At 44.6% G+C, this 26,912-nt stretch overlaps 1 protein-coding gene across 1 annotated transcript in view; it reads right to left on the bottom strand.

The window, feature by feature from the left end:
* Positions 1-286: 286 nt before the first annotated feature.
* LRRFIP2 (LRR binding FLII interacting protein 2) overlaps positions 287-26,912 on the bottom strand; it is a 167,875-nt gene continuing 141,249 nt past the window's right edge. The window contains exons 22-28 of the mRNA XM_066585337.1: positions 23,632-23,733; positions 20,315-20,447; positions 10,273-10,322; positions 8,683-8,800; positions 6,068-6,147; positions 2,058-2,162; positions 287-1,152 (exon numbers count right to left, since the gene is read on the bottom strand). Coding sequence (XP_066441434.1) covers positions 1,042-1,152; positions 2,058-2,162; positions 6,068-6,147; positions 8,683-8,800; positions 10,273-10,322; positions 20,315-20,447; positions 23,632-23,733 — 699 coding nt within the window. The 3' untranslated portion in view covers positions 287-1,041. The remainder of the gene's footprint in view (positions 1,153-2,057; positions 2,163-6,067; positions 6,148-8,682; positions 8,801-10,272; positions 10,323-20,314; positions 20,448-23,631; positions 23,734-26,912) is intronic.

A 26,912-nucleotide genomic window follows, 5' to 3' on the forward strand; every position in this document is an offset into this window, starting at 1 on the left:
AGTTATTAATATTATATTCCTGAATAAATATGAAATTCAAACATTAACCATGACATGACCATTAAAGTCTGTATTTAATAGGTCCCTTGTGATCTGCGTAGTCTGTGAACGTCACACTCGAGCAACAGAGTATAAATGTTACAATGTACAACAAAATATATCTGACATACTGTGTGGGTCCGATTAATCTTCTTACAAGTTATTCCATCACCCATGCAATAAAAGAATAGACAGCCCAGTCTGCTGCAAGTTAGTATACAAATTAAAATATTTTTACAAAAAGTAGTTTTTGTTCAAAATGTATAAAGTTTAATGAATGCACATTCCCCCTAAACTGTCAGGTTCCTAAGAACGCATGTTAGCATAATTCCTATGGATAGTTTTAAACAGCAATTAGTTGAAATTACAGTGAGGAAGGCACAAGGTGTTTTTAACCCCTTCCCCGCTGCTCTCGAGTTCTGTAAGTGACAATGTAAGACACTTAGTCTGGGCACTTGCTCAACAGAAGGTGCACCGTGTGAGGTTTCCTCTTTGATATACATGTTTGGCAAGTATAATGCATCTCTTATCAATCCATGACTACTTTATACAGGGAAGGGATTTGAGGGAATCTGGTCTGTTCAGCATCAGTACAGTATTGGACAGGCATTATTCATAGCAGAAATTCCTCTTCATGCAGTCGTTTCAGTTCACCAGCAGAGGTAAGCAGCAAACCACAAAGAAATGAATGTGAGTAAAGTTGATTATATCAATGTGAGGAAAAATAATATCCTATAAAAACCAGGAATCCAGCGTGTTGCGCCTCAGCTCAGAGATCTACCCAAATCAGTGCGCTGAAAAGGAGAAGTCAACAAGGCGTATTAATACTAGTTCTTCACTCTTCTCATAAATTAAAGATTGACAAGTCCCTCTGCTGTCAAGAACCCGGCAGGCTCAGCCAAAATATGCAACAAGAATGCCAAGAAGAATGTCTATAGTAGGATCAAGTGAAGGCGCCTTGTCTTGTGGAGCAGTGCATTACGTTCTTGTGTGGAATCCGCTTTATTGCTGAGACAGAAGTGCATTCCGGTTTGCCTTCATCTTCTCTAACCTTTTTACTAAGTGGCTATTTGTCATCTCCATCTCTTCCATTTTGTCCAAAGTAGTTCGAAGCTGATGAATAAATCAAATACATATTATTAGAATTTGTAAGTAAGCAGTAAACTGCTCCAGGAAGCTTTCTTAAAGTCTAATGAACTATGTCAGCATGCGTACGGCCACCTTCAGCTAAACATAGTTGAAGATGAGAGAAAAGCTTTCTATGCCAGATTCTGGAATAAAAAAGGCACACAAAGAAAGTTGAGATGCATTCAATATATGAAGAGGCGTACTTCTCTACATATATTAGGAGCATTATGTCCTACCTGGAATAATATTAAGACTGGTGTTTGAAATGTCAGTCTTAAGGAGATTATCCAGAGAGAATACTATTGATGACCTATCCTCAGGCTAGGTCATCAATAGTTGATCGGCTGAGCTCTGTCGCTTGTGACCCAGACCAATCAGCTGGCAGGCGCATGCTGTCAGCGGCGCAAATACACAGAGGTCGGAGCGGAAGTATCCGCGATGACCTCCGTGTAGTGGCTGGCGCTTATAGCTGCAGGCACAGCTCTCCTTGAAATCAATTAGAGACGTGCCTGCATTTATAAGCGCCGGCCACTTCACAGAGGTTGGAGGGACCCCAGCCGATCAACTATTAATGATCTATCCTAATGATAGGTCATCAATAGTATTTTCTCTGGAAATCCCCTTTAACATATTTCTCCAATTGTATATATTGATCGCACACAGACACATACTAAATTATTTCAGTGTTTCATATTGCCAAACGTCTGCCTATATCTGTTAACACTCAAACAATATTAGTTATTCTTTGATAGCAGGAAATCTGGCCAACAGTGTATATAACATGCCCAGCTGGAAATGGAACAGGATCACAGCGGCAGAGTCATTAATGCTCCCACATAAACTTTAAATGAGAGGCACAGAGAGAAAATCTGTTTCTAGTTATTTTATACCTCTCTCTGAAGTTTTCGCTTTTCTGCTTTAAGTTCATCTTCTACCTTCTCAGCGTTTTCTGCTGCTGATTTATATCTCACCACTTGTCCTTCAAGCCTGAGAACCTAGAAAACATGGCACAAAGAACAATATAAAACACGAAGGGCGTCACTTTAATCAGAGAAGTTATATTAGGGAGCGGGTACACAACATGCAGCCGTGGGGCACATGTGACTCACAGTGCCAGTCACAGACACCACAGGAGAAATCGTTTTATATGCTTGAGTTTGCCAAGTGTGAATCCATTGTATCAATTGTAATGCAAATTCCGGTGTCAATTCAAAAAACAGCCCCCTTGTCACAGGCAAATATACAAGTGGCACAGAAAACGTGTTGACCTCGGTTGCATATGAAATAGAAAAGCACTTATCCACATTTTCTTGAGACGCCCCCCATACGTCTCATGAAAATGTGGACAAGCAGCGCTGCAAGGTGGAAGAAAATGGAATTTACTGGTATGTCATAAACTGTGAACCTTTCTCTTTTCAATGAAGATTGTGTACCCGTCTTTTGCAGTTTGTAATTAAATCCCCAAATCTGCTACTTCTTTTTGAATAACTATATATATATATATATATATATATATATATATATATATATATATATATATATATATATATATATATATATATATATATATATATAGTGGTTGGGGGGGATCTCAAACATGTGGAAATGCCCAAAATGAGAATGGTTTGGCAGATAATCCAATTTTGCATACAAGCTGCAGGGAGAGGAGGAAACCTGTTAGACCTAGTCACCAACATAATGGCCATTTTGAACGCCACCATCTTGGATTTAACTCTAATTTTTCCAATGTGAAGGTAGGTGTGTGATATATCAAACTGGCAGAGAATTTAAGTAGAAAAACAATGATGTGCTTCATTTTATCCAAACTATTTGTTCTCACGTTAGCACCATGACTTTTCTTCACAGGCAGTGTGAATGATGGTGTTATCTCAAACAGTATGTGTTGAGATCGTCCTTATGTCAGGTGAATGAAGCACAAATCAACATCCCCCAACCAGATTTGCCAGTACCTACAGTGCAGTAACCAAACTTCTTTCCAAATCGCTGTCGCTGATAAACCAAAATATGGACGACTAAAAAGGATTACTGATGAAGTATAAGCAACTGTTATTCTGGCCTCGTTCCGCAGTTTTTTGGTTTATCGGCAACAGAACCTGTTCCTTTGAATTTGGAAAGAGGTTTGGCCAATGCACTGTAATAGGAGGTCTGGTTGGGTGTCATTGATTGAAATCTGCGACGTTAAATGTGTGTTTCATTCACCTGACATAAGGACAATCTCCACATGTTCTGCTTGAAATAACGCCTCATTCACATTGCTAGTAATGAAGAAAAACCACTGTGTTAGCAGAAAAATGAATAATAAATTGGAAAAATCTGAGTTGAATCCATAATGGTGCCATTCAAAATAGCCATCATGTTGGTTACATAAGCTGCAGTTTCCCGCTTGCCCCGCATCTTGTGTGCAAAATTGGCCAGCGCTCGATACAATCACAGCACTGACGGCAGGGATTTTTAAAAGCAAGCAGGGGAGAAGACTGCAGCAGCTGGCCGCACCGCCGGAAACCGCATCGCGCTGTGGACACAGACGCCAGCTAATAGGTGAGTATTGCTTTTTTTTTTTTACCTACTCTAGTATAGCTAGGCTTATACTCTAGTCAATTTTTTGTGGTAAAACTTATTGACTTGGCTTATACTCGGGTCGGCTAATACGCGAGTATATACGGTAATTGCTAAAAAAATAAAATAGTAAGTTTTTTCCTTTGCTTAGATTCATTCAAAAACTGTGGGGTAAAAATACGCAGTAAACCCCTAAATTAATTCGTTAAGGTGTCTAGTTTCCAAATTGTGGGGGTTCTCTATCGTTTTGGCCGCTCAAGGGGTCTACAAGTGTGCAATAGGGCCTAAAACTCCTTCAAGCAAAATGTCTGTTCTGAAAGCCACAAGCTGCTCCTTTTGGTTTAGGCCCCGTTGTGCATACAGATCTAAGATTAGAGCCACATCGGGTATGTTTCTGAACATAGGACAAACACTGACTGGGTTGATCACAGAAATGCGGTGGATATAGTTTTTCTTGACCTTAGTAAAGCATTTGACAAAGTATCTCATACTATACTTATTGAAAAAATGACCAAATATGGGATTGACAAGACAACTGTTAGGTGGATTCACAACTGGCTGAGTGATCGTACTCAAAGAGTGGTCATCAATGGCTGCACATCCAAGTGGAAGAATGTATCAAGGGAGGTACCACAGGGCTCTGTCCCAGGCCCAGTGTTGTTCAACATTTTTATAAATGATCTGGAGGAGGGAATTGATGGGAAACTGATCAAATTTGTTGATGACACAAAGCTAGGAGGATTAGCTAACACTAGGTAAGAGAGAGAGAGTATTCAGCAAGATCTAGAAAAGCTTGCACAGTGGGCAGCGACTAACAGAACGGCATTTAACAAGGAGAAATGCAAAGTCCTACATCTGGGCAAGAAAAATGAAAAAAGCACATGCAGAATGGGAGGAATTGAGCTAAGCAGGAGCACATGTGAAAAAGACTTGGATATACTAATAGATCATAGACGGAACATGAGTCAACAATGTGGTGCAGCAGCCAAAAAGGCAAACACAATTCTGGCATGTATTAAGAGAAGCATAGAGTCTAGATCACGTGAGGTCTTTATCCCCCTCTATTCTTCCTTAGTCAGACCTCATCTGGAATACTGTGTCCAGTTCTGGGCACCCTTTAAAAAAGACATAGACAAAGTGGAGCAAGTTCTGAGAAGAGTTACTAAGATGGTAACTGATCTGCAAATCATGTCCTATGAAGAACGGAAGGCTGAGAGGAGACTTAATAGCGGTCTACAAATATCTGAAGGGCTGTCACACTGCAGAGGGATCAGCCCTATTCTGATCTGCAAAAGGAAAGACTATAAGCAATGGGATGAAAATGAAAGGGAGGAGACACAAATTAGATATTAAAAAAAACTTTCTGACAGTGAGGGTGATCAATGAGTGGAACAGGTTACCACGGGAGGTGGTGAGTTCTCCTTCAATGGAAGTGTTCAAACAAAGGCTGGACAAATATCTGTCTGGGATGATTTAGTAAATCCTGCACTGAGCAGGGGGTTGGACCCGATGACCCTGGAGGTCCCTTCCAACTCTACCATTCTATGATCTATAAACAGGGGTATTCATTTTGGGGTGCAAATCCTCATTTTCATGCGCATTATAGAAAAAAATATTGTCTTTAAAATGACATATTTGCAAAAATATGAAACTTTATTTTTTGTCCTCCAAATTGCATTAATTCCTGAAAAGAAAATGTGGGGTCAAAATACTTATGATCCCCCTCAATGAATACATTAAAGGGTATATTTTTTAAAATGGGGTCATGGGGAAGGGGGGGGGGGAGGTAGGTGTCTATCATTCTGACACCTATGAGCCTTTGCAATCTTGACTTGGTGTAGGAAAACAAAATGTTCCTCAAAATGTTAATAATTACTGTTAAATTTGCACGTCTCCTAAATGGTTACAAAAAAAACTAACGTTTTTCCAATGTGCGTATAGAAAAAAGCAAACAGATGGAAAGATATATCTTATCAAAAATTTCTATATAATAATGTTTGCACATATTTAAGATATTGCAGTTGAAAATGCGAAAGACACGATTTTTTTCAAACTTTTCCCAATTTTGACGCTTTTAATAAATATACACAAATTCTATCGGTCCATTCTTACCGCCTAAATGAAGCACAATATGTGGTAAAAAAGCAACGTCAGGATCACTTGGATATGCAAAACCTTTACGATGTTATTCCATGTTAAAGTTACACATATCAGATTTCCAACATTTGGCCTGGTCATTAAGGCGCAACCAGGCTTGGTCACTAAGGGGTTAAGATCTGGGAAAATACAAGTAATCCGGAAAACCACAACAAAAAGTACTTACATTTTGTTCTAGTGTAGTTATATCTTGTTCTGCTTTTGATAGTTTAAACTTGTATTCACTCATTTGTCTATTGGCATCCCCTAGATACAAAATACCCTCATTAGCAGAAGTAAACAAGCTGTTAAAAGAACAGATTCTTCTCTTCCTTTACTTTACACACGTCTTGATGTAAAAGGGAAAAATCTAACTGCTACAAAAACATCAGGAGTCATTTTATAGGCCAATTTTGGCAACTTATAAAACCAAGGAAACAAAATGCAAGTCATATTCAATATACATTGTATAGAATTACTACTATATATAGTCACAGCCACCAATATTTATAAATTAATGGGGAAGGTCATCAATAGTGGAGCAGTTGGGGTCTGTCGCTTGGGAGCCCAACTGTCAGTGCCAGCCAATACACAGAGGTTGACGCGGAGACTTTGGCTGCTTCAGCTTCAACCTCTGTATTTCTGGCGCTGACAGCATGGCCGGCTCAGCTGACTGGTCAGAGTCCCGAGTGATGGACTCAAGTTGATAAGCTATTGATGACCTATCCTGAGGATAAAGAAAGAGTTCATATACTTGCTGTGGTGGCTGCTTCCCACATGAATGTCTGCTCCTGCACAATCCTTCAGCCAGGTGAGGGCCGACTTCACCGCCCAGGCCCAAGCGGCAACATAGTAGTAACAAAGTATCTCAAATGAAATCGGAGCCGGTAGTTCTCTAAAAAGGATATGCTTTTCTTTATTACATAAACTCTGCCATTACATATCCCACTTAAAAAGAAAAAGCTGGAGGAGGCGTTTCATCTCATAACGCTGAGCCTTAGTCACCAGGGTTTAATAAAGAAAAGCATATTCTTTTTAGAGAACTACCGGCTCCGTTTTCCTTTTGGAGATACTTTATGTTACTATCCTGAGGATAGTTCATCAGTAGTATTTTCCACGGAAAACCCCTTTAATCCCTTAATGACATGGCCTATTTTGGGCTCAAGGACGCAACAATTTTTGGCGGATTTTCTTCTCAGTTTATCAAAAGCCATAACTTTTTTTATTTTTCCGTCAACACGGCCATATAGGGGCTTGTTTTTTGCGTGGCGAACTGTCGTTTTTATCGGCGTCATTTTTGGGTACATTAACTATATTGTAAAACTTTTTTTTTTATGATAGCAGGGCGAGAAAACGCATCAATTCTGCCATAGATTTTAAATTTTTTTTTTACAGCGTTAATCATGCAGCATAAATGAGACAATCCATTTTTTCTGCGGACCGGTACGGTTACAACGATACCAAAATCCTTACTTTTTTTTTTTAGGTTTTTCTGCTTTTCTGCAATAAAACCCCTTTTTTTGGAAACCTTTTTTTTTTCCTTTAAATCGCTGCATTCAAAGTCCTGTAACTTTTTTATTTTTTGATGTACGGAGCTCTGTGAGGGCTTATTTTTTGCGAGACAAGCTGTAGTTTTTACTGGTACCATTTCGGGGTACATACGGCTTTATCACTTTTATTGCGTTTTTACTGAGGCAAAATGCAAAAAATTTTGCTTCAGTTTTTTTTTTTTTTGCAGTTTTTCCCGTGCACAGTCAAAAGCATGTGCATCTTATTGTATGCGTCGTTATGGACGCGACAATACCAAATATGTGGGGCTTTATTTTTTTTTTACCTTTTTTTATGCCAATCTGAGAAAAAGCATAAAAAATGTTTTTTTTGCTTTTTTTTAAATTCATTTTTTTAATCTTTGTTTTTTTTACAACATTTGTGTCCCCCTGGGGGACTTTGACCACTGCCCTGATGATCGCTGTCATAAATGGCAGGGCTACTGCTCTGCCATGCCTTATCGCTTATACAGCGATCTCAGGCACTGGTAACACAGGACGCTAGTGTCTGGCATCCTGTTGCCATGGCGACAGGCCGGGCTCATCGCGAGAGGCGGCTGGAGACACAGAGGGAGTCCGCTCCCTCTGTGAACTCTTTCCCTGCCGCGATCTATTTAGATTGCGGCAGGGAAGGGGTTAACAGCGGGGGGGGGGGGGGGGGAGGCGCATCTCCGATGCCCCCCTGCTGTTGCAGCGGGACGCCGGCTGCGACTGACAGCCGACTCTCGCTGCGGGATCATATGTGATCCCGCGCTGTCCCCAGGACGTAAGTTTACGCCCTGTTGCGGGAAGTACCCCGCTGCCAGGACGGAAACTTACGCCCTGCAGCGGGAATGGGTTAAAGTCAATCTAGAATCATGAAAAACAGCCCTGAAGATGGAGTCCAACCATGTAATTATTTCTGAAATCGGTTTCACTCCCCTGCTGTAAGTTGGCAAACGGCCAGTGTCCTATATGCCGTAATTGCTCACTGGTGATTCCAGATATGTGATCACACCACCAACTCTGCTGGTGTAGCTTAGTTATATACACACACAGGTAATACAGATGTAGCCAAGTTTAACCCGTGATAACTTATCACATAAAATTATCTTAAGCCATTCAAAAGGTTATCTTAACACAACAAAGCCTGCTGTAAAGCAACTGAAAAGCTAAACAAACTATTAAAAAGAAAGTTATCTAAATGCTCTGAGGCCAGTTAAATTTCGCTCTATCAATATACAACAATTGCATTTTTACATAAACAAATACTTACTCTGCATTTCAATCAGTTGTAGATCTGAACCATTTTCCAATCCTGTAGAGTCCATTAAGGTGTCATTTTTAACATTCTTATGGCGCTCTTCATCAAGCTGCAGCTTTAACTTTCTTATCTTGCACACGTTAAAAAGGAAGAAAAATATGTTTGTTTATCACATGGAAAGAGGGGAGAAATATCTAAATAAAAATATAACGGGGTCTGCAGAAACTGTAGGGCAAGTGTCAGAAAAGTACAGCTAATAATGAATTGAGGCTTGCAAGAGAGACCAAAAGCAATAAGTATTTGGGGGGTATATCAAAAGCAAAAGAAAAGCCAAAGATGTTATTGCACGCTTACAAGATGAAAATAGTGAATTGGTTAAGAATAGAGATGAGCGAACCTACTCGGCCACGCCCCTTTTTCGCCCGAGCACCGCGATTTTCGAGTACTTCCGTACTCGGGTGAAAAGATTCAGGGGGCGCCGTGGGTGAGTGGGGGGTTGCAGCGGGGAGTGGGGGGGGGGGGGAAGGGGGGGGGGGGCTCCCCCCTGTTCCCCGCTGCTACCACCCACTCCGCCACGCCTCCCCCCGCCCCCCGAATCTTTTCACCCAAGTACGGAAGTACTCAAAAATCGCGGTGCTCGATCGAGTAATTACTCGAAACGAGTATATTCGCTCATCTCTAGTTAAGAATAATGTTGAGAATACTGAACTTCCTAATTTGTATCTGTTTTCTCTCAGAAAGTAGATGAAACATCAACTAATCTTTCCTGTGCTATTGTGGGATAAAAAAATGCGGACTATCTATCTATAAGCAGAGATATGGTGAGGGGACACATAGCTAACCTAAATAAATTCGCCCTACTTTAAAAAAGACAGACAAACTGGAGCAAGTTCAGAGAAGTTACCAAGATGGTAAGTGGTCTGCAAATCATGTCCTATGAAGAACTGTTAAAAAATCTGGGAATGTTTAGCTTGCAAAAAAGAAGGCTAAGAGGAGACTTAATAGCTGTCTACAAATATCTGAAGGGCTGTCACAGTGCAGAGGGATCAGCCCTATTCTCATCTGCACAAGGAAAGACTAGAAGCAATGGGATGAAACTGAAAGGGAGGAGACACAGATTAGATATTAGAAAAAACTTTCTGACAGTGAGGGGGATCAATGAGTGGAACAGGTTACCACAGGAGGTGGTGAGTTCTCCTTCAATGGAAGTGTTCAAATAAAGGCTGGACAAATATCTGTCTGGGAGGATTTAGTGAATCCTGCACTGAGAGTTCGTTGGACTAGATGACCCTAAAGTCCCCCAACTCTATCATTCTATGATACTGTGATCTGTAATAGACTGCGGTAAGACCACACCCTTCTTACTATATCCAATGAGAAATTACTCCAGTCAAAAAAGAGATTATACCAGCAGCACGATCGATATATACCCAGTTCAGGGGAGGCAAATACTGCACAGCCAATTCTGGAAAATGAACTCCTCTTTTTCTCTTTTAAATTATGGAATAAATACTTGCTTTATGCACTGAAGCTATCCTGCTGCCATTCATATCTGATTTGGAGGTTGAGAAATTACTTCAAAGTTAAAGTGGGTAATTTTACCTGTGATACAAGCTCCTCCTTCTCTTCAGCCAGCTTCCGCAGCCTTACATCTGAAACAGACATTTCTATTACTAAAGTTATTTAAAATAAAAACGCAAAGATTTCAGTGTGTGGATTTGAGTCTGGTGACACAGTGGTCCTGGGTGGCACTGCCAGGGAAGTAACGTCAATAATGTATACTCATGGTTGCTCGTTACCGCGTCATTTTAGAAGTGATAGTTTTGAAATTTTTTGAACTATTTTCTGTACTTGTAGACACACAGCAGTTTCAGATTTCTCGTCTACACATCAGAACTTTCTTCACTGAGGTATTTCAACGCCATATAAATTAGTGCCCTCTATCAGCTCAAATAACGATGGAAACTCAACAAGTGTAAAAGTACTTCTGCATGAATAAAAGTAAGATGCATCCAACATTACAAACAGTTGTAGAAAGTTCTGGAAAACAAATTGTCCAGTACGATTTTTACCCAATGAGAATTCTTTGTCATTATTTACCGTATATACTCAAGTATTAGCCGACCCGAGTATAAGCCGAGTCAATACGTTTTACCACAAAAAACTGGTAAAAATTATTGACTCGAGTATAAGCCCAGCTATACTAGAGTATATACTAGGTGCAACAAAAAAAAAAAAAAGCAATACTCACACCCCTCAGCCGGCGTCTGTGTCCCTGGCAGTGCGGCAAGCTATTTCATACTTCTCCCCGGCTCGGTTTTGAATTTCCCCGCCGTCAGTGCTGTGTAACTAAGCGCTGTGATTGGATCGAGCGCTAGCCAAATCACAGCCAGCACTCGATAAACCATTCACTGAATGGCTGTGATTGGCTGGTGTTTGATCCAATCGCAGCGCTTTCTCGCACAGCGCTGACGAAGGGGGAATTCAAAACCGAGCCAGGGAGATGACAGCGGGGAGAAGTCTGAAGCAGCTTGCCACACCGCCGGGGACAGCATCGCACCAGGGACACAGAAACCCGGCTGAGAGGTCAGTATTGCGTTTCTTTTTAGTATAAGCTGAGGGGGGCTTTTTCGGCACTTTTTTCGTGCTGAAAAATTTGGCTGATACTCGAGTATATACGGTAATACTTGCACTATAAATTAATATTTAATCTTGTACTAAATTTTCACAAGTGAACATATAGACGATGTAGACCATTTGTACAGTGCCCATTTTCCAGAATGCACTACAAGGCATGCTACACATTAATCTGCAGGCAGCAGCAGTGAGATGCGACTGATAATTAAAGTCATCTGTGCGGATTCAGCGCAAAAAAGGAGCATTTGCGGTTTTTTCTCCACGAGTAGAAAAACGCAGTCGCTGTCCGCTCATGTGAGCAGACATGCAGATGCTCCATTGGTTTGAATTGGTGCGGAATGCCATGGATGGATCATCCATGCGGGAGACTATTACAGATTCTGTAATTCAAATTTTGTGCTAATAGAGTAAAACTTGGACTGCGCATAAAGAGCCAGAGTGTTCTATATCCCATACAGTGGCACAATCAACTGATTTAAAGAGGATAGGTTATCTATCTCAACGAGTCTGTCATAAAAATACTTGTAATAATTCCACATAAACTATATTCTTGGACAACCTTCACATATAACTAAATCGCACCATCCCTTTGTTTTACCTCCTGGAAACGTATGACTAATGTGACAAATGGGTGTTACCATTCGCCTTGTCAAAAGGGGTGTATCTCTATACAGTCTGATATAGTCAGCAGTGATTGGACATTGTCTAATTTAGTTATATTCAGGGGGTGGACAGCAACATGGAAACACCATATGAAATGCATGCCTTAAAGGGGTTGTCCCGCGAAACAAAGTGGGTCTATACACTTCTGTATGGCCATATTAATGCACTTTGTAATGTACATCGTGCATTAATTATGAGCCATACAGAAGTTATTCACTTACCTGCTCCAATGCTGGCGTCCCCGTCTCCATGGTGCCGTCTAATCTTCAGCGTCTAATCGCCCGATTAGACGCGCTTGCGCAGTCCGGTCTTCTCCCTTCTGAATGGGGCCGCTCGTGCCAGAGAGCGGCTCCTCGTAGCTCCGCCCCGTCACGTGTGCCGATTCCAGCCAATCAGGAGGCTGGAATCGGCAATGGACCGCACAGAAGACCTGCGGTCCACCGAGGGTGAAGATCCCGGCGGCCATCTTCACAAGGTAAGTAAGAAGTCACCGGAGTGCGGGGATTTGGGTAAGTACTATCCGTTTGTTTTTTTTTTATCCCTGCATCGGGTTTGTCTCGCGCCGAACGGGGGGGCTATTGAAAAAAAAAAAAAAACACGTTTCGGCGCGGGACAACCCCTTTAAGTTACATGGGATTAAATCATTTCGGCAAGACATGTGGAGACTAGAGATGAGCGAACGTGTTCTTCCGAGCTTGATATTCGTGCGAATATTAGGGTGTTCGGGATGTTCGTTATTCGTAACGAACACCATGCGGTGTTCTGGTTATTTTCACTTCCTTCCCTGAGACGTTAGCGCGCTTTTCTGGCCAATTGAAAGACAGGGAAGGCATTACAACTTCCCCCTGTGACGTTCAAGCCCTATACCACCCCCCTGCTGTGAGTGGCTGGGAAGATCAGGTGTCACCCGAACATTAAGTCGGCCCCTCCCGCGGTTCGCCTCAGATGCGGTGTGAGTTAGATGAGGGACAGTGCTGTTTGTACCGGAGCTGCTGTAGGGAAAGAATTGGTAGTTAGTGTAGGCTTCAAGACCCCCCAAAGGTCCTTATTAGGGCCACTGATAGCTGTGTGTTGGCTGCTGTTAGCAGTGGCAATTTTTTTTTCCTCAAAATCGCCTCTGCAGACCGTTGCACCTGGCATTAGGGACAGAAGTGCTGCATAGGCAGGGAGAGTGTTAGGAGTGAGTGTAGCCTTCAAGAACCTCAACGGTCCTTTCTAGGGCCATATTTATCCGTGTGCAGTACTGTCCAGGCTGCTGTTAGCTGTGCTGCATTTTTTTTTGCTTCTCAAAATCGCTTCTGCAGAGCATTGCACCCTCCATTGATACTGCAGGGAAAGAATTGTATAGGCAGGGCCACAACACAGTTATTATTCATTGAATATACGCAGTGCTGCCTTTTGCTTGTAAAACAAGTGAAAATAATTCTATTTGTCCGGCCTCTGTCCGTCCTAAGGGCGGTGGACACGTGTCGGCTGCGTGTGACACCTTTAAAAATCATACGCACCCAGCTACGTTTTACTCCTGGCTTTGCCATTTGCTTTCCTTAATTGGGAAAAAAAATACCTGCTCTGCCACAGTTAATAACTCTGCTACCCTCACGTTCTGTGACACATTAGCAGGGACACAGCACAGTTATTAAACTTCTCATGTTCATAGAATATACGCAGTGCTGCCTTTTGGTGCCAAAAAACGGAAAATAATTCTATTTGTCCGGCCTCTGTCCGTCCTAAGGGCGGTGGACACGTGTCAGCTGCGTGTGACACCTTTAAAAATCATACGCACCCAGCTACGTTTTACTCCTGGCTTCGCCATTTGCTTTCCTTAATTGGGAAATAAAATACCTGCTCTGCCACAGTTAATAACTCTGCTACCCTCACGTTCTGTGACACATTAGCAGGAAAACAGCACAGTTATTAAACTTAGATTATTCATTCACTAGAGGCAGTGGGGCCTTTCGTTTTCAAAAAAGGTAAAAAATTATATTTGGCCTGCAGTCTTGCGCCAATTTATTTCCTGCCTGTGAAATCAAATCACTGGTAATACAGCATGCTGAGGGGTAGGGGTAGGCCTAGAGGACGTGGACGCGGCCGAGGACGCGGAGGGCCAAGTCAGGGTGTGGGCACAGGCCAAGCTCCTGATCCAGGTGTGTCGCAGCCGACTGCTGAGCGATTAGGAGAGAGGCACGTTTCTGGCGTCCCCACATTCATCGCCCAATTAATGGGTCCACGCGGGAGACGGTTATTAGAAAATGAGCAGTGTGAGCAGGTCCTGTCCTGGATGGCAGAAAGTGCTTCGAGCAACCTATCGTCTACCCGCAGTTCTGCGCCGTCCACTGCTGCCAATCCGAATCCTCTGTCTGCTGCTCCTCCTTCCTCCCAGCCTCCTCACTCCACTACAATAACACCTGCTCAGGAGCGGGAGCACTCCCAGGAACTGTTCTCGGGCCCCTGCTTAGATTGGGCAGCAGCGGTTCCTCTCCCACCAGAGGAGTTTATCGTCACTGATGCCCAACCATTCGAAAGTTCCCGGGGTCCGGGGGAAGAGGCTGGGGACTTCCGCCAACTGTCTCAACAACTTTCTGTGGGTGAGGAGGACGATGACGATCAGACACAGTTGTCTTGCAGTGAGGTAGTAGTAAGGGCAGTAAGTCCGAGGGAGCAGCGCACAGAGGATTCGGAGGAAGAGCAGCAGGACGATGAGGTGACTGACCCCACCTGGTGTGCAATGCTTACTCAGGAGGACAGGTCTTCAGAGGGGGAGTCAAGGGCATCAGCAGGGCAGGTTGCAAGAGGCAGTGCGGTGGCCAGGGGTAGAGGCAGGGCCAGACCGAATAATCCACCAACTGTTTCCCAAAGGGCCCCCTCGCGCCATGCCACCCTGCAGAGGCCGAGGTGCTCTAAGGTCTGGCAGTTTTTCACAGAGACGCCTGACGACCGACGAACAGTGGTGTGCAACCTTTGTCGCGCAAAGCTCAGCCGGGGAGCCAACACCAACAGCCTCACCACCACCACCATGCGCAGACATATGATGGCCAAGCACCCCGCAAGGTGGGACGAAGGCCGTTCAGCGCCTCCGGTTTGCACCCCTGCCTCTCCCCCTGTGCCCCAACCTGCCACTGAGATGCAACCCCCCTCTCAGGACACAGGCACTACCGTCTCCTGGCCTGCACCCACACCCTCACCTCCGCTGTCCTCGGCCCCATCCAGCAGTGTAGTTCAGCGCACCGTCCAGCCGTCGCTTGCGCAACTGTTGGAGCGCAAGCGCAAGTACGCCGCCACGCACCCGCACGCTCAAACGTTAACCGTCCGCATAGCAAAATTCATCAGCCTTGAGATGCTGCCGTATAGGGTTGTGGAAACGGAGTCCTTCAAAAGTATCATGGAGGCGGCGGCCCCGCGCTACTCAGTTCCCAGTCGCCACTACTTTTCCCGATGTGCCGTCCCAGCCCTGCACGACCACGTCTCCCGCAACATTGTACGCGCCCTCACCAACGCGGTTACTGCCACGGTCCACTTAACTACGGACACGTGGACAAGCACAGGCGGGCAGGGCCACTACATCTCCCTGACGGCACATTGGGTGAATTTAGTGGAGGCTGGGACAGAGTCAGAGCCTGGGACCGCTCACGTCCTACCTTCCTCCACTAAAGCACCTTCCTCCTCCTCCTCCTCCTCCTCTGTCTCGCAATCAAGATGTGTTAGCAGCAGCATGTCGCCAGCAGTCGGTGTCGCGCGGTGTGGCAGCACAGCGGTGGGCAAGCGTCAGCAGGCCGTGCTGAAACTACTCAGCTTAGGCGATAAGAGGCACACGGCCCACGAACTGCTGCAGGGTCTGACACAGCAGACCGACCGCTGGCTTGCGCCGCTGAGCCTCCAACCGGGCATGGTCGTGTGTGACAACGGCCGTAACCTGGTGGCGGCTCTGCAGCTCGGCAGCCTCACGCACGTGCCATGCGTGGCCCACGTCTTTAATTTGGTGGTTCAGCGGTTTCTGAAAAGCTACCCACGCTTGTCAGACCTGCTCGTAAAGGCGCGCCGGCTCTGCGCACATTTCCGCAAGTCCCACACGGACGCTGCCACCCTGCGCACCCTGCAACATCACTTTAAGCTGCCAGTGCACCGACTGCTGTGCGACGTGCCCACACGGTGGAACTCTACGCTCCACATGTTGGCCAGGCTCTATGAACAACGTAGAGCTATAGTCGAATACCAACTCCAACATGGGCGGCGCAGTGGGAGTCAGCCTCCTCAATTCCTTTCAGAAGAGTGGGCCTGGTTGGCAGACATCTGCCATGTCCTTGGTAATTTTGAGGAGTCTACCCAGGTGGTGAGCGGGGATGCTGCAATCATTAGCGTCACCATTCCTCTGCTATGCATCTTGAGAAATTCCCTGCAAACCATAAAGGCAGCTGCTTTGCGCTCGGAAACGGGGGCGGGGGAAGACAGTATGCCGCTGGATAGTCAGGGCACCCTCCTGTCTATTTCTCAGCGCGTACAGGAGGAGGAGGAGGAGCATGAGGAGGATGAGGAGGAGGGGGAAGAGACAGCTTGGCCCGCTGCTGACGGTACACCGGCTGATTGCCTGTCATCCTTTCAGCGTGTATGGCCTGAGGAGGAGGAGGAGGAGGAGGAGGATCCTGAAAGTGATCTTCCTAGTGAAGACAGCCATGTGTTGCGTACAGGTACCCTGGCACACATGGCTGACTTCATGTTAGGATGCCTTTCTCGTGACCCTCGCGTTGCACGCATTCTGGTCACGACGGATTACTGGGTGTACACACTGCTCGATCCACGGTATAAGGAGAACCTGCCCACTCTGATTCCCGAAGAGGAAAGGGGTTCGAGAGTGTTGCTATACCACCCGACCCTTGCGGACAAGCTGATGGTAAAATTCCCAGCCGACAGCGCTAGTGGCAGAAGGCGCAGTACCGAGGGCAAGGTAGCAGGGGATGTGCGTAGATCGAGCAGCATGTACATCCCAGGCAGTGCAACAGTCTTTAAGGGCCTGGCCAGCTTTATGGCTCCCCACCAAGACTGTGTCACCGCTCCCCAGTCACGGCTGAGTCGGCGGGAGCACTGTAAAAGGATGGTGAGGGAGTACGTAGCGGATCGCACGACCATCCTTGGTGACGCCTCTGCCCCCTACAACTACTGGGTGTCGAAGCTGGACACGTGGCCTGAACTCGCGCTGTATGCCCTGGAGGTGCTTGCTTGTCCTGCGGCTAGCGTCTTGTCGGAGAGGGTGTTTAGTGCGGCTGGGGGAATCATCACAGATAAGCGTAGGCGCTTGTCAACCGACAGTGCCGACAGGCTAACACTCATCAAGATGAACAAAGGCTGGATTTCCCCAGACTTCTGTTCTCCACCAGCGGACAGCAGCGATACGTAAGCAATACGTAGGCTGCACCCGCGGATGGAAGCTACGTTCTCTCTCACCATCCAAAACGGGGACATTTCTGCTTCATCAATCTGTGTCTAATATTCCTCCTCCTCCTCCTCCTCCTCCTCCTGCTCCTCCTCCTGAAACCTCACGTAATCATGCTGAACGGGCAATTTTTCTTAGGGCCACAAGGCTCACTCAAATAATTTTTCAGAACAATTTTTATAAGTTTCAATGTGCTTAAAAGCATTGGAACTTTAACTTGAACCAATTTTTCGTTACACTGGGCTGCCTCCAGGCCTAGTTACCACTTAAGCCACATTAACCAAAGCGATTAATGGGTTTCACCTGCCCTCTTGGCTGGCCATGGCCAATTTTTGGGATGTACATTAGTACTGTTGATACAGCAATTTTTGTGGGCCCTCGCCTACAGTGTAATCAAATTAATTTTTAGCCCACCTGCATTCCAGCTGACGTTACCTCAGCTGTGTTGGGCAATGCAATGGGATATTTTTGTGTACCGCCGGTGGGTTCCAGGGAGCCACCCATGCTGTAGGTGCACACGGAGTTTTTAACACATCTGTACACTTGTAAAGAACCCGTCTGACTGGGGCATGCAGTGTGGGCCGAAGCCCACCTGTATTACGCACGACATTACTACCTCAGCTGTGTTGGGCAATGCAATGGGATATTTCTATGTACCGCCGGTGGCTTCCTGGCACCCACCCAGGCAGTGGGTCCACAGGGAGTTTAACCTACATGTGTCCACTTGTAAAGAACCCCAGTCTGACTGGGGCATGCAGTGTGGGCCGAAGCCCACCTGCATTAAGCACGACATTACTACCTCAGCTGTGTTGGGCAATGCAATGGGATATTTTTATGTACCGCCGGTGGGTTCCAGGGAGCCACCCATGCTGTAGGTGCACACGGAGTTTTTAATACATCTGTACACTTCTAAAGAACCCCAGTCTGACTGGGGCATGCAGTGTGGGCCGAAGCCCACCTGTATTACGCACGACATAACTACCTCAGCTGTGTTGGGCAATGCAATGGGATATTTCTATGTACCGCCGGTGGCTTCCTGGCACCCACCCAGGCAGTGGGTCCACAGGGAGTTTAACCTACATGTGTCCACTTGTAAAGAACCCCAGTCTGACTGGGGCATGCAGTGTGGGCCGAAACTCACCTGCATTAACCCTTTCCAGTCCACTGTGTGACCTGTGAAGACATTAGGGTTTAAGGCTGTACAGCTCCGTTGTTGGTAGACGTCCGTCGGGGTTCTCTTACTGTATATTGCCAGCCTCTCTGCTGTCGGAGCCTATCCTACGTGTCAGCTCATGCAGTACTGGCTTTAGCCAGCATATAGCGCCGTTGTATAACGGCAGAAAAAGAGTAAGCCCCCTAGGAAAACCATATACAAATTGGATTGGAAAGGGTTAAGCACAACATTACTACCTCAGCTGTGTTGGGCAATGCAATGGGATATTTCTATGTACCGCCGGTGGCTTCCTGGCACCCACCCATGCTGTAGGTGCACACGGAGTTTTTACTACATCTGTACACTTATAAAGAACCCCAGTCAGACTGGGGCATGCAGTGTGGGCCGAAGCCCACCTGCATTAAGCACGACATTACTACCTCAGCTGTGTTGGGCAATGCAATGGGATATTTCTGTGTACCGCCGGTGGGTTCCAGGGAGCCACCCATGCTGTGGGTCGACAGGGACTTCACAATAGGGAGTTGTACCTGCCTGTGTCTATGAATTAAAAAGCCCGGTCTGACTGGGGCATGCAGACACCTTGACAGAATGAATAGTGTGTGGCACATAGGTTCCCCATTGCTATGCCTACGTGTGCAGCTCCTGATGGCGGTGGCACAGGATTCTATTTCTCATTGCTTCTGTACAGCATTGTGGGCTATCGCTCCGCCACTTTTAAAGAGGGTCGCTGCCTAGCCGTGCCAACCTCTGCAGTGTGTGCCTGCGGTCCCTCGTCATGGCAGACGCAATTCTAAATAGACATGAGCGTGGTGTGGCATGAGGGCAGCTGAAGGCTGCCCAGGGACACTTTGGTGTGCGCTGTGGGGGGGAGGGGGGGCGGTTGGGCAGCATGTAACCCAGGAGAAGTGTCAGTGGAGTGTCATGCAGGCAGTGATTGTGCTTTGTTGGAGGTAGTGTGGTGCTTAGCAAAGGTATGCCATGCTAATGAGGGCTTTTCAAAAGTAAAAGTTGTTGGGAGGGGGGGGGGGCCCACTCTTGCCGGTATTGTGGCTTAATAGTGGGACCTGTGAACTTGAGATGCAGCTTAACATGTAGCCCCTCGCCTGCCCTATCCGTTGCTGTGTCGTTCCCATCACTTTGTTGAATTGCCCAGATTTTCACACATGAAAACTTTAGCGAGCATCGGCGAAATACAAAAATGCTCTGGTCGCCCATTGACTTCAATGGGGTTCGTTGTTCGAAACGAACCCTCGAGCATCGCGGGAAGTTCGTTCCGAATAACGAACACCCGAACATTTTGGTGTTCGCTCATCTCTAGTGGAGACCTATTTTAAGTGGAGGTAATGTGAAACAGATGCTGCCGGACAGAAGCGAACATCTGCCTGAGCAACAAGGCTCCACTGGTCAGGGGTTTGGCCACTTAGCTGCTGTTACCAGCTGGCTCTCAAAACCACCCAGAGCTGGGCAAACACAAATTTGGCTGGAAAGCTCTTACCAAGCAGGGGCCAAAAGGCAGCTCAGTGCGAATGATTAAAATTCCATATTTATGTCCACCCCTTGTATTTGCAGGAGACATGATAGTGGAATAGCAGAACATAAAGCTACAAAATATAAATCTTAATTGTTATTTCATCAGGAATAAAGCCATTCACTACAAGAGGTGTGTTATGTGAAGACACAGGTCCTCTTTAAAATGATGTCCCTTAATATGCATACAATATTCAACCAATATCGTTTCTATTTACCAAGTGGGCCTTCTCCAGCCGATTCCAAAACTTGGGCAGCTTCTTGAGATACAACAGTTATTTGCCCAACAACTGGCTCGTGGTTGATATCCCCGTTGGGAGTACCATCTGGAATAATAACTAAACCATGTTTCTGAAAGGAAAAAGAACAATATAAGAAATTATTATACTTTATTTACACTTTATACTTATACTGTGTAAATAAATAAAAAGGCTGCAAATGCAACATAGGGATATAGCAAGTGCCAGGTTAAAAAGAAAATTTCTTCTAAACTAAATGGCTGAAAGAATTGCACTTTTGCCATTTATGGAAAATACACATTTCTGTGGGTATTAAAGAGATTTTCATTTTATCTCATTTTTTCAAAGTTACATTAAAGGGGTTACCCAGCTCTGCAAAAATCGATGGCTTATCGTTAGGGTTGGCCATCAAACCCTAGTTAAGAGTCAGCCCCCACTTGGCACTCCCGCTAATCAGCGGTTTAAAAATGCAGCAGGGTCATTCCGTGTCAGTTCAAACAACGCTCCCGGTCGACCACCTCAGATTTCAATGAAACTTTGCACAAATGTAGACCCTGACCCTAAACTAAGATAGCCAGAATATTAGGCTTCAAAGTGCTTTGGTTCACGAGCTACAGGTCTTAATCTAGGGGGTTGTCATGTGATTACAGCGCGCAACCTGAAAAAAGTGGCGATTTCAATCCATTGCCAAGCCAGTTCCAATGACTCTAGAGCAATGAAACTTCACACACTACAAGAACTTTTGGTGCTGAATTCAGCTAAGCTACTCAAGACTGCCACTCTTATCATCATTCTGCCACCTTTGCATGTCAAAGGAGCTGAAAAATTCTATCGCGCAAAATAAAATTCATATTTTAAGCAGTAATAACTCCTAATCAATGCAATCCAACTCAGCTCTGAATTTATCAATGTGTACTCCATAGAAATGTTTCTCATTATTCACATTATGGACCCAAAAGGATGCATAGCTCTTAAGATACAATGAGTCAAAAATGGCAAAAAACACTTCTGCTAATTTTTCCCTTTTTCAAAGGCGAAAATCGGAATGTACTCCATTTTTTTTTCCATTTTTGTTCTACTTGGAAGAGAATTTTTTGCTCTACTAGATTCGATGTTTTTCATTTTGTTCCCAGACCTTCTAGATGGGAAAATATCAATGCCTGTGAAGGTCCTATGCACTCGGAGGTCAAATAATAAAATAAGTGTAAGTTTTGCATGGATGTATAATTAGTTTAGAAATCATGAGAAGCTAAATTATTTTTGGAATGAGACAACTTTTTGTGCTCAAGAAACTTATGTGATCAAAAATTGCATGGCGAGTTCAGGTGAGCCACAAGCTTTGGCCTAAGATGGTCAGAATATCATTGAGTGTTGCATAATGATTGTGGTATATTACAGTGATCACTGGGCTTATTTAGCACTCTATCCATATTGGATACTAAGATTATCTAAGGCTAGCATTTGTGTAATAAATAACATTGCTCTAGAGTCATTGGAACTGGCTTGGCAATGGATTGAAATCGCCACTTTTTTCAGGTTGCGCTCTGTAATCACATGACAACCCCCTAGATTAAGACCTGTAGCTCGTGAACCAAAGCACTTAGAAGCCTAATATTCTGGCTATCTTAGTTAAGGGTCAGGGTCTACATTTGTGCAAAGTTTCATTGAAATCTGAGGTGGTCGACCGGGAGCGTTGTTTGAACGGACACGGAATGACCCAGCAGCACATCTGTGAACACATCATAGCCCTCATTATTTAACAAGAACGGAGCCATACTTTTAGTAGTGGCTGTGCCCGGTATTGCAGCTGAGTGTCAATTCACTTCAACAGAACAGATCTGTAGTCAATTGTAATACCAGGCACCAGAGTCTCGGCCCTAACAACATATGGGTGTATTTACACCACACTTATCTCTCTGTTCTGAGAAACAGATAACAGAAATCAGAGAAAACTCAGGCCTTATTGCTCAAACTGAGACCAGTAAGGCCTCTCAGCAACTTTCCCTTTGTTTCTGGCATGGTTGACCACAATATTCTGTTTGGCACGAAGCAGCCCCCACCGAGACCTTACTGGAAACCTATATTTCTGTGCCAATTTTCGTTTTTGAGAACTAAACCCTTAAAGACATTGGCACTTTTTTCTCCTTCATTTTTGTTTTCCTCCCAACTCTTAAGAATCATAACTCTTATTTATCCATCGATTTTGCTGTTTGAGGGCTTGTATTTTCCGTTCAAGTTCTATTTCTTAACTCCACATTGAATTTTTTTAAAAATTTAACAATTTCAGCATCTTGGGGAAAGGGGGCTTGTAGCTACGGTGTGGACAATGAAGCAATCCATGACATGATACCTTTATTCTGAGTCACTAGGATTACGACGATACCAAATGTATTTATTTTTGCTGTATTACTTTAAAAAATTATTAACTACTGTCATAAGCGCAATTCCTGCAGTGTGCCCTCTTTTTCTCTGACAATGTTCACAGCGCGGGGTAAATAGTGCATTACTTTGATATAGCGGATATTTATGGATGCAGCTATACCAAATACGTTTTGGGATTTTTTAGTTACAGATTTTTTAAATTCTAAATATGAGAAATGGAGTTTGTTTTTTTTCTCCTTTAACTTTTATTACCTTTTATATATTTTTAATAATTTCTAAAACCTTTTTAAGTGGTCAGCTGTAAATCACTTTCCTAATGTAATGACGTATGAAAAAAGTCAACATTTTTGAGCAGGTACATTGCCCTTTGCAACTATTTTGTTACAGTTTACACTAAAACGTGGCTTAAAGCACTTGACACGGAAATTCAGTCCGGAATTTCGCCGCGGCGGCTAATCCAGGGATTGGCCAGCCATGTGGACAAGATGTCTCAGAAATCTCGTCCACACGGGACGGTGAATCTGTCGCTGCGGCGCGGATCCCCTGGCCGCAGCATGTCCTTTTTTTTCTATTCCTCTATGGGAGCGTGGGCTGCAGCGGAAAAGCGAGCGGCCAAGTGCTGCGGGTTTTGAAGCAGCGCTTTTCTCGGCGGAAATCTCGCGGTTTCTCGATGCAGCCAAACCCCCAGATTTCCGCCAGCGAGTGGGAACCCAACCTTAGATACATCCTTGTACATGTCTCTTAAGACTAAAGTGACGAGAGTAAACCAACAAGCAGTAGAAGTTGATGTATTTGTAGCCAGTTTGCATTCCTCTGTAAAATAAAGGTCACACAATATTTTCTTACAACAATAAAACTGCAAGGTCACGGCGGCGCTGGTCAATCAGAGACTGGCAATGACTGACATACTGTACCTCTCCTATCTTCATTTTTCCTTTCACATCAGCCAACTCATCTCTGAGCTCATCCCGCTCATTTCTAATGCAGTCAAAGTACTCTTTTTGTCTCTCTAGTGCCTGTATGCAGTCAATTAATCAGCAAAGCAGTAAAGGCAGGGAGAGCAATAGGAAGAAAAGAGAGAGAGAGAGTGAAATACATGTGGAGAGACTAGGGAAGCACGCAGACACACACCCAACATGATCAAGTGGTCTACCCATTAACCATCATGAGAATATAGGAATTAGAAGACTTCTCAGGTTTTAACAACTTTTCCAGCACACTATAAATACTATTTTCTATGTATATCAAGGTATGTTATCATGGTCGGCCACAAGAACAATCTGTGTAAATAGACCGGAGTACGCAACGGGGCCACTTAAGTGGCTGTCTGTGTGACTAAGTGTCAACAACTTCAACTCAAAGAACAAAGCCTAAGAAATGATAACCCTTCTTCGCGAAAACAATCTATTGACTTCTATGAAAGATGCATAGCCTAACAAATGCACAAGACACGTCGTCGTGCTAACCCAATACAAGTGAGAGATCAGGCATCTTTCTAAATGTTGGACACACCAAATGAAACCAAACTTGCATGTACAAATTCTCCAAGATCATAATCAGAACTAATAACGTAAGGTTCACAAGAAACCAGCATTTCATACAAACATGCAAGAAAGGAGCCGACACTTATAAGAAGGGTGTAGGGTATAAAGTAGGTTGGCTGGCAGCTGCTGCTGAATAGCAGCCTTACAATTACACTCATTGTCAATACCAATCCCACCACCCTCCCCCAGGAGGAGTGTATATATTGCGTTTTCCCAAAAATAAGCCCTGCCCCAATAATAAGCCCTAGCTAACCTACATGAAAAAAACAGCAATACTCATCTGGCCTGCGTCTGTGTCCCTCGCGCTTGTCTCTGGCGCCGTGGCAGGCTGCTGTGTCATCGGTGTTGACACAGCACTCTCTTTTTGGAGACAGGGATTTCAATACCTCGCCCCCAGCAAGTAAGTGCTGTGATTGGATCACAAGCACTGTGGCTCAGCCAATCACAGCAAGCACTCAATGATTCCCAGTCATTCAGTAAATGACATCACTGAATGGCTGTGATTGGCTCATCGAACACGGAGTACACTGCAGCCTGCCGCAGGCCGCAGACCAGCGTGAGGGAGCTAGAGCACCGCAGGCCAGGTGAGTATAAGGCCCCCTGAAAATAAGACGCTGTGCCTCTTTTGGGACAGAAAATAAATCTAAGACAGTGTCTTATTTTTGGGCAAACAGTATATATAGTCACTCAATGTCAGTAACATGTTGGGGAGAAGCCACAGAAACAGCACCACCTCTAGCTTGGATACAAGATGTAATACGAGCAGGCATGGAGGCTTTAGTACCCTGCTGTACCGCCGCCTCTACCTTGTAAACAAGATGTGATACATGAGACATGAATGCTCTAGTACCCTGTTCTACTGCCTCTAGCTTGTAAACAAGATGTGATACATGAGACATGAATGCTCTAGTACCCTGTTCTACTGTCTCTAGCTTGGATGCAAGATGTGAAACAGGGGTATGGAGGCTCTAGTACCCTGTTGTACCGCCTCTAGCTTGGATACAAAAGGTTATACGAGCGGACATGGAGGCTCCATTTCACTGTTGCACCGTCTCTAGCTTGGATACAAGATGTGATACAGGGGTTATGGAGGCTCTAGCACCCTGCTGGGCCAACTATAGCTTGGATACAAGATGCGATACAAGAGGTACAAGATGTTCTGTATGGTATCCTACAGTATATTGTTCCACATTTGCTGTTAAGAAGCCTCTAGATCATGCTAACTCATAGGTTGTGGAAGTTGGCTGTCGCAGATGGTCCCATACATGTTCTATTGGTGATAAAACAGGTAATTGGGCGGCTACAGAATTGTGACAATGTTTTGGGGGCTTCCTGTGACGCCTTAGTGTGTGCGGCCGAGCATTATCCTGCTGGTAAATGCCTCTTGGAAGCCGTCATGAGCGGATCACATGTGGCTGAAGGATGTCCTGAACATATCGCTGAGCTGTCATTGTTTTTCTTACCACTACTAGGCCTGACAGGCTATTTAGGGTTGCAGGTAACAAGACTATTCATCTAATCACACCTCAACTCTCATCACTTGTATATCTGCCTGAGATAGAACTGCATGCAGAGCTCTGCAGCAAAATGACAACTTCTTGGAGAGGTAACTTGGTTTTTATAAAGGGTGCATCGTATGTACTAATTTTATGAGGTCTAGCCATCAAGAAACTGTCAGACAATTCCATAAGATTTGCAGATCTACCATGCATTTTAGCCACAGTCACTGCAAAACAGTATTAGTCAAGTATACACTGGAGTCACAGCACACACACATTTTACAGAAAGTCATGCATATGCAGCTTGTTAGGAACAGGCCAATTCACAATGGAAATAAATTGTCTGTATATTCTATGAGAGATTTCATCATCAGTGAAATGTCATTGTATTGTTTGGTGTGTTAAAACCTAAAATGAAGTTACGGGCACGATGGTGAGGGTATAAGGTGGTAGCATCAGAATTACAAACTATGGACAAGTAGAAGAAGATAGAAAGACTGATTAGAGTGTGTGGAATACATACTGAGCTATAATGCTAAAATAGAAGTATTCGGTACACCCCACTGGCTTTGTAGTCTACAGTTTCTTCTTTTTTTTTTTTTTTTAAAGCAAGAGATAGGGGGGGCACAGCTTTTTATGCACTGTTTTTCAGTTAAAGCAGAAGTGGACAAGCAGAAAGCAGAAATATAAGAACTTCCTGTATACTTCCGTATGATCAGGATTCCATTCAGGCTTTGGCACAAAACTGCATAAGAATTGGCCAGATAAAAATGCAGCTTGTTTACAAACAACCTGTCTGCAGCGACTAGAGAAAAATATTCTGGATGCCTGTAGAGGGCCTACTGCACATGCATTTAAGGGGATATACCATCACATTCACCATGCTGTCCTCATTTGCAAACAGCAGCTGAAGAGATTACTCCATAGATTTGCGGGAAAAGATTTTGGCTCATTCTGGGTTTGGAATTCTATTGGATTGTCCTAATCTGTGACTGACAGCTTTTTGTGAATACATATACATAGGAGGCGGCTATTGATCACTGATTAGGAATGCCCAATAGACGCCAAAACCCAGAGCAATAGAATAATAATTTCCTAAAAAAGCATCTATCCGCTCAGTTGCTTCTGCGCTATAACAAGCTTTGTGTAGAA

This window comes from Eleutherodactylus coqui, chromosome 12, assembly GCF_035609145.1.
Source record: "Eleutherodactylus coqui strain aEleCoq1 chromosome 12, aEleCoq1.hap1, whole genome shotgun sequence".
NCBI classification, from domain to species: domain Eukaryota; kingdom Metazoa; phylum Chordata; class Amphibia; order Anura; family Eleutherodactylidae; genus Eleutherodactylus; species Eleutherodactylus coqui.